The 18088-nt window shown below is 50.4% G+C and overlaps 1 protein-coding gene across 2 annotated transcripts in view; it reads right to left on the bottom strand.

The window, feature by feature from the left end:
• The window catches only part of DNAH10 (dynein axonemal heavy chain 10), a 176780-nt gene that overhangs the window by 15120 nt on the left and 143572 nt on the right, over positions 1-18088 (bottom strand). For both annotated transcript variants that reach the window (XM_050747794.1, XM_050747793.1), the window contains exons 57-65: positions 16317-16491; positions 10400-10581; positions 9159-9295; positions 7709-7926; positions 6480-6701; positions 6032-6179; positions 4295-4574; positions 3214-3443; positions 2078-2351 (exon numbers count right to left, since the gene is read on the bottom strand). In XM_050747794.1, the coding sequence (XP_050603751.1) occupies positions 2078-2351; positions 3214-3443; positions 4295-4574; positions 6032-6179; positions 6480-6701; positions 7709-7926; positions 9159-9295; positions 10400-10581; positions 16317-16491 (1866 nt within the window). The remainder of the gene's footprint in view (positions 1-2077; positions 2352-3213; positions 3444-4294; positions 4575-6031; positions 6180-6479; positions 6702-7708; positions 7927-9158; positions 9296-10399; positions 10582-16316; positions 16492-18088) is intronic.

Genomic DNA, 18088 nt, shown 5'->3' with positions numbered 1-18088 from the left:
CGGGCGCGGTGGCTCAAGCCTGTAATCCCAGCACTTTGGGAGGCCGAGACGGGCGGATCACGAGGTCAGGAGATCGAGACCATCCTGGCTAACATGGTGAAACCCCGTCTCTACTAAAAAATACAAAAAACTAGCCGGGTGAGGTGGCGGGCGCCTGTAGTGCCAGCTACTCTGGAGGCTGAGGCAGGAGAATGGCGTAAACCCGGGAGGCGGAGCTTGCAGTGAGCTGAGATCCGGCCACTGCACTCCAGCCTGGGCGACAGAGCGAGACTCCATCTCAAAAAAAAATAAAAAATAAAAATAAATAAATAAAAATAAAACTAAATGCAACGGGGAAAAGAGAGAAATTAAGTGACACAACCAATTATAACGTATAGACCCTTAATGAGGTCCTGATTTAAGCTAATGTCAAATATGACATATAAGACAATGGGAACATTTGAAAACTAGGTATGTGATGATGTTCAGGAATTATTAATTTGGGGGTATGATAATGGCCTTATGTCTACATTTTTAAATAGAATCCTTCTATTTTATAGCAGGGATGGGCAAACCACAAGCCAGGGGCCAAATCCAGTCTACTGCCTGTTTTTGCTAATAAAATTTTATTGGAACACAGCCATGGCCATTCACTTCCATATTGTCCAATGGCTGCTTTGTGCTACAACTGCAGAAATGAGTAGTTGTGGCAGAAATCACTTAGCCTTCAAAGCCTAAAATCCGACCCTTTCCAGAAAAAGTTTGCTGACCTCTGTTTTAGAGATACAAACTAACATACTTACAGATAAGTGATCTGAATAGGAAGCAAATTTTCAGCATAATCTGGGTTGACGGGGAACTGTCTGGATTATATAAACAAATACAGAGCTGATCATTGCCAGGTGAGAGGTGCGCAGACGATCATGGCACTATTCTCTTTTGTATATGTTTTCCATAACAAAAAGCGTTTTTAAAAAATCAATGATTTAGGGGTTGAAATAGACTGTAGTCACTTTGGAAACAGTTTGACAGTTCCTCAAAAGTTAGACATTGAATTACCTATGATCCAGCAGTTCCCTTCCTAGATGCACCTCCAAGAGAATTAAAAACACACATTCACACAAAAACCTGCACACAAGTGTTCACAGGAGCATTGCCTTAATAGCAAAAAAGCGAAACAACCCAAATGCCCATCAGGTGACGGGTGAGTAAACACAGTGTGGTCTGTCCATACATGGAATGTGACTCAGCTACAGACAGGAACGAAGCGCTGACACAAGCAGCAACACGGATCAACCGTGAGGTCACGATGTGGAATGAAAGACGCCAGTCATGAAGTCACACACCCTATGATGCCATTGACATGAAGTGTTCAGCACAAGTAAATCCTTACAGACGGAAGGCAGAGTGGTGACTGCCAGGGACTAGGAGCAGGGGGCCGGGGGTGACTGCTAATGGGTGTGGGATTTCATTTCAGGGCTGGTGGACACGTTCCAGAGCGAGAGAGTAGTGATGGCTGCACAACTCTATGAATATGCTGTGAATCACCAAACTGTACATTTTTAAAGGGCGAATTTATGGTATGTAAATTGTATCTCAATAAAGCTGCTATCTTAAAATTCAATGCTTTAAACATTTTTCTTGTAACATGAATCGCCACACTTAAGAATGCCATTCGGAGCTGGGCATGATGGCTCATACCTCGTCATCCCAGCACTTCGGGAGGCCAAGGTGGGTGGATCGTTTGAGCTCAGGAGTTTGAGACCAGCCTGGGCAACATAGTGAAACCCCATCTGTACAAAATACACAAAAACTTAGCTGGGCGTGGTGGCGTGCCTTGTAGTCCCAGCTACTCTGCAGGCTGAGGTAGGAGGATCACCTGAGCCTGGGAGGTGGAGGTTGCAGTGAGCTGTGATTGCACCACTGCACTCCTGCTGGGGTGATGGAGCAAGACCCTATCTCAAACAAAAAAAAAAGAAAGAAAGAAAGAAAAAAATGCCATTTGGTAAGTTTCTGTTTTCACAGACCACGTTTCGTTAAAGCCACATCTGGCACACCAAGCTACACGAATGTGTCCTCCTCCGTGGGGACAGCTCACCCGTGCAGCCGTAGTTATAGATGTTGAAGGTCAGTGTGTCCATGATGTTCCTCAGGCGTTTCATGAGAATGGAATCGGGCAGCGACTTCTTCAATGACAGCCCGAAGACCTCTAAGAAGGCAATCAGGGAGTACTGGTACATGGAGTTCACCAGGGCCATCTCAGACAGCACGAAGAACAGGATGGCCCCCCTCCTGGCTGCTGGCCGGTAGCCATCCCGCAGCCTGTCGATGTCCAAGGCTGTCTTCTCCGCCAGCTTGAGTTTCTCTGAGACCTGAAGAAAAGCACAAGTGACCCTGGAAACAGGGAGACTGAGAAGTGGGCAGAGGGCAGGAGGGGCAGGGGGACAGCAGAGAGGTACATGCAATGCTCCAGGGCTTTGAAAGCATCCAGGGACTGCAGGGGACCGAGGGCACCCACCCTCTTGTAGGAAGGGGTGAATATTTGTGGCTGATGCCCCTGCACCCAAGGCCCCTTCCTCTAGTAACACTGCTTGTAAGTCTCCAGGTACTGCCCTCTCCCTTTTCATCCCATATGGGGTTCCACCCAGACTCCAGGAGATGTGACCCAGGCCCAGCCAACCCGAGCCTAGCATCCCCAAGCTCCTGGGACTGGTTTAGGGTAGAAATGTGACTTAAGTGACTTCCAGGACCTTCATGGTAGGAACAGGAAGATTCTCACTTACCCCTTTGGGTTTAGAGCTGAGAGACATGAGGCCAGACCAGTCTTATGACCATGTAGGGAGCTGGCAGAGAATGACGCCAAGCCGGTAGAAGGCTCAGCCCAGAAATGGAGAGAAACCAAGTCCTCCTGGTATTTTTGAAGTCCTGGATCCAGCCCCACCTGAGGCCATCTCTGCACTTTTCTGCTTTCTCAGCTGATAACTTCCCTTTTGACTTAAGCCAGGCAGGGCTGGGTTTTCCATCACTCTCAATTTAAAGAGACTGACCTGATGCCTAAGGGTCCCTGGGAACACCTTTAGGGCTCCCCTCCCCACAGCACATCCCAATAGAGGTGGCTTTTTATCCCTGAGATCACAGAGCCCAGTTTTCTCATTGAGCAGACAGAGAACTGGATGCTCCAAAGGTGCATGCAGGCCCCGCCTGGCTCAGGGCCTTTTCCGCTGTGGCTGCTACCTCTGTTGCCTTGGATTTGGTCTCCTCCAGGGTGTGCACCAGGTCCACATTGTCCAGCATGTTCCCGGTGGACGTGGCCAGCTCCCGAAGGAGGGAATCTTCCAGGTCCTTGAGTAGGTTCTTGTTCTCACTGGTCTCCTGGATGAGGTGCTCCCGCTGCTCCTCCAACTCCCGCCTCTCGTAAGCCACCAGCACGCTCAGCAGCTGGTCCTCCAGGCCCTTCAGCGTGACTGTGGGGGACAGTGAGAGGCCCTTACCACCTGCAGCCCCCGACAACGGTCTCTCCCGCTGTCCTGCTGTGATGGGACAAGCTTAGCGTGGGTCTCAGACAGCAGGTCAGAGGCACGAGGATTCACTGCCCACCAATGTCACTCTACAGCAGCAAGGTGGCAGACATGAGCAAAATAGCGATGCTGTGGTGCAGAGTGGTGGACAAAAAGGAAAAAATGCACTGAAATAAAACCCAGGCTTCCACGGACTGGGGTACCAAGGTTTAAAGTATACCCAGATTGGGCACAGTGGCTCATGCCTGTAATCCCAGCACTTTGGGAGGCAGAGGCGGGAGGATCCCTCGAGCCCAGAAGTTTGAGACCAGACTGGGCAACGCAGAGAAACCCCATCTGTACGAAAAAAGAAAAAGAAAAAAGAAAAGAAAGTACATCCAAATCGAATTAACCTGTTTAAGCAGGTGCATGACAACCCTAGAGAATATGAGAGATAACATCCAATTTCTATCAGAATTCAACTGAGAGGAAGAAAAAAAATTCAACATCAAAACATGTATTTTAAATACACGAATACAGAGTAACTTCCTGCCCCCACAGACAGACGTCCCATCCCACCCGTGTGTGAACACGTGAGCCCACAGCCCCGTCTCAGCGTGACTCACGACAGGTAACTCATAGCCTCACACCCTCTAAGTGGTACCTAATCGGTAAGAGCTGACTAGCCCGGATGTGCCTATGAGAGAACGATCTGGGGTCACTGTGAGTGAAATGACGTCCCAGGAAAGCCTTGATCTCAGGTTGCGGTCTCCATCATAACCATCTTAATTAGCAGTGGAGGTTCTACACATTCTTACCAGTGTAATTGATGACCATAGCTTTCCCAAACACGGATGGGGTGTATCTGGGATTGGCCAGCTTGGTGTTTAGGTACAGTCTGAAATTTGAATCATAGTCAACTTCCTTGTCTCCCAGGATAATAAACTGCCGTCCTTGGGAGACTTTTATATTTTTTTCTAAGACGTTATCAATCACAGGATCGATGTATTCATCAACATCGCGGAACAGGAAAGGGGTCCCGTACTTTATGGACATCTCTAGCTGCTTGAGGAAGTCAGGGTCGTTAAAGGAAGCGACCTGGAAGAGAGGGGAGGCAGATGCTGAAAGCCCGCGTGTTTAATTGTGGCCCTGCCAAATATAAAGGGAGAATGGCTCGGAAGTGGGAAGTGGATGAGCCAGGAACTTGGAGGGGCCAGAGGTGAAAAGAAGAGAGAAACAAGGGGTATAACGCCTATACACCATGAGGTCCAGGCTCAGGGCAGGATCTTGCTCAAACAGGGTGGAGAGGAAAGGAAGGGGATTCCTCAGCCCCTCCCCCTGTAAGCTAGAACCCCTTCTCTTTAAGAAACAGGGTAGGTGTTGGAATTAGACTAGGGGTAGGCTGACAATTTCAGTGCTCCCTGGCAGGCTGAGGGAAGAGGGAGTCTAGGGAAGTTCCTGCCCTCATAGTATTTGCTCCATGATAGCTCCATGTGCTTTTTGGAGGCAGACTGTTCCCCTGATCCTGGAGTACAAACGGGCTCCCCCAAACAGCATGCAAATACCTGGGATCAAGGACCAGAAAAAAATAAGGAAAAGCTAAAATTGAAAATCATTAATTTGTTCATTAGTTCAGCAAAAAGTGATTGGGCCGCCCCGGCAATTCCACTCCTAGGTATCACCCCAAGAGAACTGAAAACACATGGCCACATAGAAACGTGTGCACCAACGTTCACGGCGGCATTCTGCAAATAGCCAAAAAGAGGGACTACCCGACTGTCCCTCGGTGAATGGATGGATGAACACGATGTGTCTGTTCACACACCGGAATACCATTCAGCCCAAGGCAAGAATGACGCCCTGACATGCTACAGCGAGGACAGACCTTGAAAACAGCAGGCTGAGTGAAAGACGCCAGACACAAAAGGCCACACAGCATCTGATGCCATTCCTAAGAAATGTCCAGAGGAGGCACATTCAGACGGAAAGCAGATAAGTGGCTGTCAGGGGCTCAGGGAGGGAGAAACGGGAGGACTGGAGGGGTGATGGCTAAAGGATATAGCATTTCTTCCAGGGATAATAAAAATGTTCTAAAATTGACTCTGGTAATTGGTATACGACTCTGTAAATATACTAAAACTCAAACGGAATTGTATGTGTTCAGTGAGGGAATGGTGTGGTATGTGAATTACATCTCAATCAAGCCATTACTCTCTCCTCCCCTGCATCCCCATCCCCCACCTCAGCTCCAAAAAACAGTGACTGAGCACCCAGACCACAAACCCCATACTGGGCAGAGGAACACGAAGCTGAGGTTGCTCGCAGCCTGCGAGGGGAGAGGCAGAGTTCACGGTGGTTTGCGCTGCCCTGGCAGACCCACAGGGTGGAGGTGGAGGTGGGGGAGGGCTCCGCGTGGGGGTCAGGGTGGAAGCGTTTCTGCCCAGACTCGTTGAGGCTAGGGACTGCCAGGGACTGCCAGGTACAGGAGGCGGGAGGGGCACTCTCCAGAGAACAGGCACCGGGGGCAGAAGACGCCCCGGGAGGAGCCGCCGTACCCTCAGATTGTTCTTCTCCTCTTTTCTCTTGATCCAGTTGAGGGCCTGCTGCTGGGGGTCGATGCAGAGAGGGAAGCGGCTGGCCCGGGTGGTGAGGATGCCATTCTGAACAGACAGCTCATCGGGGGGAAGGCCCTGGGATCCCCATCTGGAAGAAACAGCCGTCAGGAAATGAACTTTTCTCACCAATTTGTGAGCCAAGGGCTAAGGGTGGTAGGACTGGCCTTCCAGAACCATCTACCCATCCCCAGGCTGCACAAGCCTCCTCAGGCTCTAGGGAGAAGGGCTCCATGCTGGGTTTGCAGCTCGCCCAGCCACTTCCATGCAGTCAAGCCAACTGTGGTCCTGGCAATGCCCCCAGGCCATTGCCTCCCCATGGGGTGACACCCATGTAGACCCCTTGTGCTAAGATGTCGCCTTCCTCCTGCTGGCTCAGGGTGCCACACACCTGCTGATCTCAACATCATCCGTGAGCAGGCTTTCCAGCCGGAAAGGCTGGCTTAGAGGAATCTCCCGCTCCAGGATGTCGTTTTGCCAAATCCGATTGACCATCTCGTCACGGAACTCCCAGGTGAAGGCTCCCTCGTAGCTCAGGAAGGCCGCGCAGAGCAGGCAGTCCCCCAGCAACTTCACGCGCCGGTGCATCAGCTCATCCAGGTCATTCAGCCACCTGGCACGGGAGGAGAGGGAGGCCGCCGTGAGCGGTTTACCTTCTGGCCACAACCAAAAGGAACATTCCAGAAGAACCAGCTTGATACCTTGCTAACAGGGCTAGCCAGACAGAAACATGTTTTGAGATATTCTTTCCTCATGGGGAACAGAGACCAACAGCTTATCTTGCAACTTCCCACCCTAGTGAACCTGGTGTTTGGAGCCAGCATCAAGCAGCGGGCTCAGTAAAGGCCTGTGGTCTTTATTAAGTAGTAATCACATCGCGTGGATCACATTAAGTAGTAATCACGTTGTTTCCGAAGCCTTAATCAAAGACATATAAATCAGCCCAGCAGAGCTAACAAGTTCTGGCCTCACTCAATGACAGAATTCCACCCAAGATAAAAGAAGGCATCTGTTTCCTTTGGCCTCTTCCAGGAAATGCCCCAAGACTTAGGTTTTAGAAATACTGAAAATTGTTTACCACACGCAAACAGTGTTTTTCAGTGTTTTCTACACCACATTTACAGATGCCAGATTCAAAATTGTTGCCCTATTCGGTGAATAAGCTGTGGCCAAGCGGTCTTGCCCATAAAGATCAAACAGCCCCATCACTTAAGACTGAAGTCCAGGATTGAACAAGCCACTGGGACGCTTAGAAGGCATCCGTGCAGTGACAGCGATGGGCTTCTCCCACAGACTCTTCTAGAAAGGACCCAGGGGTTAGAGGTCACCAAGAAGTGAACACTCCCTAAACCTTGCTAAATGCTATGGATTTCTCCATCTCCACAGCTGCACTGCCTCCTTGACCCTTAGTAATTAATAAATAACACTCAGTGCCTAATAAAAACAATAGTCTATAAAATAGCCATTAGCTGCCATAAACATGATAATAGGAAAATAAGACCTGGTCACATGGTTTTCACATAAAAACACAACGTGAGATAAAGAATCAACATGGCGAGAAACTCTGTGGGTGACGTCCATTTACAAACGACAACAGGTGGGCTCGTGAGCCGCGCTGACCTGATGTTTTCCGACCCCAGACCCGAGATGAGTTTGTCTGCAGCAATCAGCCGCCTCTCCATGATCTCGGCTTCCTCCTGCAGCTTCTGCTTTTCCAGTATGGCGGCCTCGTATTTGGCACCCAATGTTTCCAGCTCTTTCTGAATTGCTGCCAACTCATTCTGGATCCTTTCCAGTTCCCGTTTAGTGAGGTAAAAATTCCGCTCCAACCTGGCCACCTAAGTAAAGACAATTTGCAGAAAGGTGGGGAAAAGGACCATGGTGGGGCCGTGATACAATGACCTCAAACCAGGCCACGTGTCCAAACTGCTCTAACGGTGTCTGTGCTTTTCGGAGCCACTATGTGCTATATTGAGACACGTGGCTTCTTAGTTTCTTCTTCAACTGTTTGCTGCAAAAACTCTATGTCCCATTAGAAGACACAGCACCTAAGTTATCAGATGGTTGTACTTTCATGTACTGAGATCACAGTAAGATGACACTGTGGTTCTAAGTCAAAAACTCAGAAGAATATATCATAGACAATAACAGTATTTCTATTGGTTCTAAGTTTTCTGAATAATACAATTCCGAGCTATAGAGCAAGGTCACAATATGACTCAAAATGATCAAATCAACCTTATTCTCTTTGTATTTTGTGATCTACCTGTGACTTTGGCCCCGCTGCTCTCCACTGGGGTAGGTTTGTCCCCCAGGGGATGTTTGGTAATGTCTGGAGATATTTCTGGATGTCACAGCTTGGAGGGAGGGTGCTACTGCCATCCAGTGGGGTGAGGCCAAAGATGCTGCTAAACATCCTATAGTGCCCAGGACAGACCCCCCAGGACAGACCCCCCCCAGGACAGACCCTCCCACTACCGCCAGGCAGCACTTTAGTGGTGCTGCAGCTGAGAAACTCTGCTTTGACCCTAGAGAAACAACTTTAAACATCTTTGTGTCTTTTTTTTTCTTTTTTCGTTTTTGAGACAGGGTCTCACTCTGTCACCCAGGCTGGAGTGCAGTGGTACAATCACGGCTTACTGCAGCCTCCCAAGTAGCTGGTGTGCCACCACGCTCGGCTAATTAAAAAAAAATTTTTTTTGTAGAGACAGGGTCTCACTATGTTGCCCAAGCTGATCTCAAACTCCTGGGCTACAGTGATCCTCCCGTCTGGGCCTTCCAAAGTGCTGGATTACAGGCGTGAGCCACCGCGCCTGGTCTGAACATCTCTATACCACACTTTCACAGAAAGTTTGAAACTCTTTCAGACCTCGGTCTTGTCCACCACCCACACTGTGCCTAAGTGATAGTGGTGTTTCAGGATTACCATTTATTGGGGGGCGGGGGGAAAGTTTATGCAGTTTAAAGTCAGAACCTTGGGAGAATTTTCTCAGCAAAGGTGTGTACTGTGAATTCTGACTCTGAAGGGGTCTCTTGGCAGTGGTGTGGCAGTCTTACATTCGGGCAATACCTTCTCTCTTTTGGGCTTGATCTCTCTGAAAACATCACAGTAGCCCATTACAGCTTCGACAAATTTCAGCATCCCCAGCCCAGCTTTGCTGACAGCTTCCATTTCTTCAGTCGTGGTATTAAGAGTCTTCAAGAGGCCTAACGTAAAACATGCAATAATTTTTATGAGTGGCAAGCTTCATCTTGGGAACATAAAATAGACAAAATAAGTGTAACTAGTTTCTTATTCTTCAGCGGCCGCGTGAGCAGGATGCACACAGCTCTCCTACGGCCAACAGCGTGGTGTCAAACCAGAATGGGTTCTGCATAAACCGATGTTTCCGATGTGGGCGAGGGGCATGGTTTACTGCTACCCAGGACGCGGGTGTCATGCAGGAGACCCGGGGCAAAACGGAGACTCCCAACTGGGCACCCACGTGGCTAACTGGAATTCACAGGCCATTACAGGTCACCTGTTACCTTCACCCGCACCCTCACCCCAGGAGTAATTTCACATACACGGAAGTCTATCCAGTGAAGATTCAGATAGAGGGAGTGCGTTGGGTTTTTGTAGTGATTGGGGTCATTTGTGTTGAGTTTGCTTTTGTTTTTAAGGGGCTAAGAAAAAGCATTTGATAAGAGTCTAAATAAACCATCAAACACAGTGTGAACTCGTATTGCATTTCGCAAAGACTAACACCATTCCACTATCACCGCCTGGTTGAGCATTGGGCAGGGTCAAGAACTGAGCTCAAAGGGAACTCAGTCCTATAACCAAAGATGGAGGAGAGGCTGGCCATCAGTGATGCTGGCCACCCCCGTGCCCACTCCCCAGGGACCTCCAGAAGACTTGATACTGACAAGAGAAAGGCGGGAAGTCAAGGTCGGACCAGCTCCGGGCTTCTGCATGTGCACTGAACAGCACAGACAGAACAGCACTGGGTGAGACGCACAGAAGACAAGGCTGGGCTAGGTTCCAATGAGAAGATCTTGTTTCCTGACAGGGAGAGCTAGGACTAGTGCTGAATGGAAGCCTCAGTGGGCACGGCTGCCACCGCCCATCCCCAGCCACTCTCCCAGGGTCATGTCACAGGGCTGCTGTTTTCCTCTGGTGACCATCAGTTGCCTGCTCCATCTGATACCATCTGACCAGAAGGGGAGGGCCTGCCCATAACAAGCCTCCTTGCCCTCCATCCCTGTCCCAGAGCCTGAGATGCCAGACCGAGATCCACCCTGGCGATTCCCATACGTGGCGACACTCACCTTTGATGTTTTTCACTTGGCTCTGGGTAATCGAATCAAAATCGATCTCCATCAGAGACCTCAGGAAATTCGGGTCGGACATCATGCCCTTGGCGGTTTTCCAGTTGAGCTCTTTGTACCCCTTCATGATGAGGATGCATTCACAGACCGTCTGCACCTGCTTCGGGGGCTTAGCAAACGACCTGGCGAGAAACGGAGAAACCAAGGCACACGTGGGTCAGTCCAGGGATGTGGCCAGGATCTGGCCTGAAAGAGAGCTCCAGAAAAAGGAGCTCAACTAAAAGGCAGTCCCTGGAGCTGATGCTGCATGGAAACGAAAGAAGCCAGGTCCCAACACAAACCGCACTGCTGGGTGGGAGCGTCCCTAAGGGCGGGGCCGGGTCCCCCTCTCAGGTTCCAGACCAGGCGCCTGGAACACAGCTGAATCATGGTGCAGGGACAGCATTAAAATACAAACCCAGGCCATCCCCGGAGCGTCTGGATCAGTGGTTAGGGTGGAGCCTGAGCACCTATGTTTTAATTACACCCTCGGCTGATTCCCCAGACTCTAAATGGTGGTTGCTGTCATTATTGTCATTATCATCATCATCACCACTATCACTACCCACCATCATCTTTCCCCATTTACTAGATGGAGAAACAGGGTCCCAGGAGCTTCCATGACTGGCTGTGCTGACACCACCTGCGAGACCTGGGGTCCCTGCATCCTGGGCTCTTTCCAGCCTATGCTGCCCCGTAATTGTTCTCTGTGGCTTTGGTAAGACTAGATCATCACTCTGCTCCTCCAGAACTCAGATGTCCACTGCCCTCGGTCCTCTGGAGAACCAGAACTGCCAACGGAGCAGACACGGAACAGCAGCGCTGGTGCAAAGGCCGGAGAAGGACCCGAACCCATCTCACTGGGGCGTCCTGCTGCCAGGCAAGCTCAATGAAAGCCACAGAAGTCTCCCAGACCACGCTATGGAAAGACAGAAGTGGAAGGAGAATAGCACAGAGAAGGCAAAGCAGGAAAGGAAGGAAAAGGAGAGAAGAGCAGGAGACAGAGGCCCCAGAGGACACGGAAGCAGTATGGGGGCGGCCAGGCAGGGGCCCAGGCATTTGGGCTCTGGTAGGAGGCTGGGGTGAGCCAGAGAAGAACGAGGGGAATGGAGGGACAGAGAGGGAGACACATGCACAAGGATAGAGACAGAGATAGGGAGACAGGGAGGAGACAGGGAGACAGGGAGGAGACAGGGAGACAGGGAGACAGGGAGACAGGGAGACAGGGAGGAGACAGGGAGACAGGGAGCAGACAGCCTGAGAAGACAGCAACCTGGAGGCTTTCTGCAATGAGCAAATCCCCCACCCCTCCTGACCCCAGCACGCTCACACACTCCCACGCAGGCAGCAGAGGAGAGAGGGCCCCACAGTGTACGGACAAGCCAGGGCAACGGCCGGGAGGGAGGGCGCCCACACTTCAGCACAAAGCCCAGTGATGAAGGAAATGGCCCTGAGTCACCAGGGAAAGGCTCGATTATGCTGGTGTCGGCTGCTTAGGAAAGTGGCAGCAGCCTGTCCGAGTGTCTTTAAAAGGTTCCTTCAGGGTGGATGGAAACCAGGCCCTAGCCACTGCTCTGTGAACAAGCAGGTAGGGAAAGAATGGGGGAGATGTTTTCAGATTCAAGACAGAAAGAGCCCAGGCCTGAGGCGGGGTCCTGAGCCCTCGGGCAAGTTAGGAACCAGCCAGGGGTGTCAGTTTTCCCATCTGTAAAGCAGAGACACAGAACCAGACCCTTCCAGTTCCCAAATCCTCTGAGTCTATGAAAGTGAAGTTTTCTGCTGTTGTGTCACAGGCCACGCTCTGGGATCTCACTTATCGAGAACACACCACTTTCCACAATGCCGGATGACCGAGGTGTGTGAAATATCGAGGTTGCAAGTCAAGAGAAATGGAGATGTCTGTTTAATTTGATTCCTTTCTTCTATCACCAAACAAACTTGGGAATGAGAAAGGGAGAATGATATGCTACCCTCCCTAGAAGAAAATAATCATTTTAAGCCCCACTCCCCGCCTCCCAGCGCTCTACCCCTGACACAGCAGCTGTCTCTGCTCTTTCTCCAGCCGAGCTCCTTGCAGCCTCAGAGAAGCTGCCCCCTCCACCCTCCATGACCATGACTAGGTCAGGTCCCAACATCCACTGTCAGAGCAGCAAGGACCTTTCCTTCCTAACCTAATCCTACATCATTTCCCCATGCACATGGGATTCCTATAGGAAAACAGAGTGCCAGCTCCATGCAGTGAAGGCCCTGCCTCCCTGTCTCACTGCTGATCGGCCCCAGTGCCTGCTCAGGGCAGGGGTGGGGTGGGGTGGGGGACAGACACCCAATGACTATTGAATGAATGAAAGGAAGAAAAGTAAAAATCAAAAGCTAGCAACAAAGGGAGCCTTTTATACTTTTATAGTTAGAGAAACATCTACTTCTAATCTTCATGACTCTTCATCTTCCTGCCTTAACATTTAATGTTTCCACAAAGAGGATTGAGTATGATAAGAAGGAAACGCTTTTTAAGGACTTAAAAGATTATAAAATTGTCAAGATGTAAGTGCTGGCTCATTGTGCTTAACATCCAAATGACCTGAGAAAAGCCAGATTTTAGTCATCTGGAAAAACTCAGATTGGATCCAAACTCACACAAAACCGCAGGAAAAAAATCCTCAATAGATAAAAGATTTAAATATAAAAAATTAAACCATAAGAATACAAAAAGAAATCATGGGGAAATTATTTTACAATCTTGCAGTGTAATCAGGTCTTTTAACTAGGACACAATATCCAAAAGCCACAAAATAGGTTGGGTGCAGTGGCTCATACCTGTAATCCCAACACTTTGGGAGGCTGAGATGGGTGGATCACCTGAGGTCAGGAGTTCGAGACCAGCCTGGCCAACATGGTGAAAGCCCATCTCTACTAAAAATACAAAAATTAGCCAGGCATGGTGGCGGGTGTCTGTAATTCCAGCTACTTGTGAGGCTGAGGCAGGAGAATCGTCTGAACCTGGAAGGTGGAGGTTGCAGTGAGCCGAGATTGCGCCACTGCACTCCAGCCTGGGTGACAGAATGAGACTCTGTCTCAAAAAATTAATTTTAAAAAAGTCACAAAATAAAATATTGCTAAAATCTGCCACATAAAAATAAACATACATGGCAAAAAACAAACACACACACAAATCTCCTAAACAAAGTCAAATGGCCCATGGCAAACCAGGAAAAGATCTGCAACTCACCTTATGGATAAAAAGCTGATCTCCCCATTGTATAAAAAAGCCCCTGGAAATGGTTTTGAAACAAAAAGCAACAATAACCACGGCCCAAAAGATAAGCAAACCAAGTTCACAGAAAAGGAAATACACATAACTCTTAGACACATTTTTCACATAGGAAAAAAAAGGCCAGCTTCACTCACACTAAGAGAAATGCAGATTGAAACTACACAAATACCACTCTTCATCTACAACATGTGAAAAATCCAAACGTGATTGCTCCCCCTGTTGGTGAGTCTAGGAAAAAGCAGGTACTGCTCATTTGGATTGTTGGTGAGGATAAATAGGTTCCATCCCCATGGCTGGGACTGGGCAACAGCTATGAACATTATAAATGCCTACACCCCAGGACCCAGCAATTCCACTTCCAGAAATGTATCCTGCAGGTGGACTGTCCCAGGTGCACAATTAACTATGCTCAGGTTTATTCTTTGCCACGCTATTTGTAAACGCAAAAGACTGGAGACACAATCAACTTATTTAACAAACTCATCAGTAAGGGCTTGTTAAATAAATTATGGCACAGCCACACAATGGAATGTGGAGGAATGTTCTAAAATATCAGGGAAGTTCATCATATATCAACATGCAAAAGATCTCCAAAATATATTGCTAAGCAGAAAAGATGCAGAAAGATATGCATAGGGTGTTACAGTTTGTATATAAAAGAAGGATAAAAGGATTTGCAGGTATCTCTTGCTCTCCAAACCCTCAGAACCTGAAGTCAGGAACAGAAGAGACCCTTGTGTACCTGGTTGCCTTGGTCATGCATGAAAATCCTCGGGATGTGTATACGAGAAATGATATACCCACACTACGTGTTGCAGCGTGGGAAGGTGACCAGAGCTGATAGAGGACACAGTGGCCGTGGGCTTTTCCCAGCATACCTTCTGGATGCTGGAGCCATAATCACGGCTAATGCTTACACGGCTCTGACCATGTGCCCAGCCCAGTTCTTCACATATAGGCTGATATGATCCTCATGAAGACACTGATGCAGCCGAGACAATTCTTATTCACATTTTACAAATGAAGAAACTGGAGCACAGAGAAGTTAGATGACTTGCTAAATGTCGCACAGCAAAGAGGAAGAGCCATGTATGAATGTGTAAAAATTATTCCTTTTGTACTTTGGCCTTCTCAGGGGTGAGCTGAGCACCTGTCTGCAATGCCTGTCTCACTGCAGGGGACACACGTCAAGCTCTCTATCTGGCCCCATGGAAGCTCCTTCCCACCCCTCCACCTTGGGTTGATGGAAGGGACTCACCCTTCCTTCTCTTCAAATAAATCCCCTTCAAAAATCCTTCCTAGTCTCTGCTCTCACGATGTTTTTATGCTGCTGACCTGGGAGTGGTGCCTCAAATCCTATTACCGGTAGCTAGATATTCCCCTGAGAGAATGTGTGTGCAGACCGTGTCTCCTACCCTCCGCTGGGTGTGCACTTCCACTGTGTCCTGGCACCTCAGCCTCAACTTCCAATGCTTAGTGCTGAAGTTTTAACACATCCATCCTTATACCTTCCTTGACACCATTCTCAACACTGAAATAATGACTTCTTGCTGACAACAGTGGCACCTCTAAGTGACCTCCCAAGAATGAACTAGGTCCCCTGTCCTGGAATGAGCTGAATTCTGTGTTCAAATTCACAAATGTTTCATTAACAAGAAAACAAGGGCACGGCCTTGGATAAGGAGTGCTGCTCAGCCTTCACAGGCAGCACAGAGCCAGAGAAACAGGAAGCGCGGGGAACACGCACTACTCCCCCGGGAGCCCAGAACGGAAGCCCACTACTGACCCAGGAATGGAGCCTCTTGGATGCGAGACCTGTGTGTGGGGCCAGGAAGACTGATCTTCCGGATGAAGAGTGAGGAAGGAGAGAACTGAGGCTCCCACGCCGGGGGGTCTGTGTGGGGCCAGGCAGCACAGGGGCAGAGGCAGTGGGCAGAGGCTGGCACCAGAACATTGTTCCCTCCTTGGGCTTTACTCACAAGACTCAGCTGACCATCAGAGTCCAGGAACAGTGCCCTGGGGAGACCAAGCCTTGCGGGGAGAAAGTTTGCTGGCCCAGGCCACACCAGGTCACCCTCGCTGACGGCAGATGAGCCCTCTGGTGTGGGGGACAGGGTCGTCTTACAGATTGATTTGCAAGATATATGGGGGCCTCAATAGTGACCTACTCTCACCCTCCTTGAAAGCCTCCTTGGCCAGAAATGGATTCAGGCATCGCCAGTCTGGCCGTGGTGTGCACACATCTCTGCCGAGCTGTTTTCAGCAGGGCTCGCACTCTGTCCCTGCGAGGGCAGACACCTGCGCCCACGTGTTCCGTGAAGAGCACTGTTTTACCCCACTCCATCCTTCCCTTGGCCTGGGTTCAAGGTCGGCAGGCCCTGCTTCCTACTAGCCAGGGGAGATGCCTGGGGTGCCGCCTCATCTCCCTGGGCCTCGCTTTCCTCATCCGAAAATGAGGGCAACAACAGTTCCCACCGCGGAGACAGCCAGGCGCGGAGGCAGCACGTGGTGTCGGCTCCTTCGTAAGCTCCTGGTCGCCACGATCATGGCGACTACTGGCCTGCAGAGGTGGAACGGAAGCCCAGAACGGCGGCCCAGGCGCATTACCTAATCTCAGTCACGTCCGACTTGTCCAGCTTCTGCAGCTCCAGCTTCGCGGCCTCCAGGATGGGCATGACCTCCTCCAGGGTCGTCTCGGCCTCAGCCTTCTCCATGGCAATGACCTTGTTCTGCTCCTCTATCTCTATGGCCTTTTCCTCCGCCAGTTTCTTCTTCTCCTCAGCTGCAGGGTGGGGCGGGGGTGAGTACACTTGGGCTCAGAGGAGATGCACTCACGGCCACCGGCTCTGAGCAGAGTGCAGTCCTTAAAGGTTGGCTTGAGCCCCAGTGGGGATCTAAGGAGCTTTGGCCAATGTGGCAGCCTTAGTGATCCCGGTGGGACAGAAAACCCCACCATGCATGGGGCCTCCAGCACCAGGCAGCCACCCTGACTCCGACCTTCCTCAACTGGCCCACCTGTGTCCCATCCACTCCATCCAGGACAAATCCCGTGGTTCCTGATAGCCCCCAGCCCTGCCTCGCCAGTGTTCACTAAGGATGCCGGGGGCCCCCTTCCGCTTACTGGCTCCCTGCGATCTCCTCCTTCTGCCTCTCATCACCTCTTCCTACGCTCACTTTGGCCCAGCCAGAGCCGCCCTCTAACGAGGCTGCCCCTGTCGCCTTCTCTCTCCCTGCCTTGCCGATTTGCTTCATGACACCGATCACAATCGGGAAGTTTCACTTCACCGTTGACTGATTCACTGTCTGGGTGCCCTCACTCACTAGGATGTCAATACCTCCCCGAGGGCTGGAACCCCAAAACCTAGAGCAGGGCTTGGCTCACAGTGGTTTGAACAGTGTCACCCCACCAAAATTCGTGCCCACTGGGACCTCAGGATGTGACCTTATTTGGAAGTGGGGTCTTTGTAGATGAAATTAGTTAAGATTAGGTCATACGGGGTTAGGGTGGGCCCTAAATCCAGTGCCTGGGGTCCCTAGCAGAAGGCCATGTGGAGACACACAGGGAAGAGGGGCGTGTGGCAATGGAGACAGACACTGGAGCGGTGCATTTCTAAGCTAAGCTAAGGAATACCGAGGGCTGCCAACGACCCTGGGAAGCTGGAAGGGGCATGAAAGAGTCTTCCCCTAGAGTCTTCAGAGGGAGCGTGGTCCCGGCACCTTGATGTCAGACTTCGGCCTCCAGAACTGTGAGAGAATACATTTCCGTTGTTCGCCGGGCGCGGTGGCTCACACCTGTAATCCCAGCACTTTGGGAGGCCGAGGCAGGTGGATCACCTAAGGTTGGGAGTTGGGGACCAGCCTGGCCAACATGGAGAAACCCTGTCTCTACTAAAAATACAAAAATTAGCTGGGCGTGGTGATGGGCGCCTGTAGTCCCAGCTACTCAGGAGGCTGAGGCAGGAGAATCACTTGAACCCAGGAGGCAGAGGTTGCAGTGAGCTGAGATGGCGCCACTGCACTCCAGCCTGGGCGACAGAGCGAGACTCCATCTGAAGAGAAAAAATTAATTAATTAATTTTAAAAACTAAATGTCTGTTGTTTTCAGCCCCCAGATCACGGTGCTTTGTTACAGCAGCCCCAGGAGATGCATGCAGCAGGCCTTCTGCAAACAGAGGCTGGCTGCAGAGGCTCTGCCTCCCCCATGCTAAGGTCTCTCGGAATCCATCTCCACAGCTAACAAGCCAGCATTGGCACTTGCAGTGTGCAAAGCCGTGCACGGGCCCTGACACTGTAAAGGTCCCCAGCCCAGGCACTGCTTCTCCCTGGGGCAGCAGGGGGATGAATGCGTCAGAAAAGGGTAGCAAGATCACAATTGTGGA

Source organism: Macaca thibetana, chromosome 11 (genome assembly GCF_024542745.1).
Source record: "Macaca thibetana thibetana isolate TM-01 chromosome 11, ASM2454274v1, whole genome shotgun sequence".
NCBI classification, from domain to species: Eukaryota; Metazoa; Chordata; class Mammalia; order Primates; family Cercopithecidae; genus Macaca; species Macaca thibetana.
The sequence above is the reverse complement of the archived record's forward strand: the minus strand, read 5'-3'. Positions and strand labels throughout refer to the sequence as shown.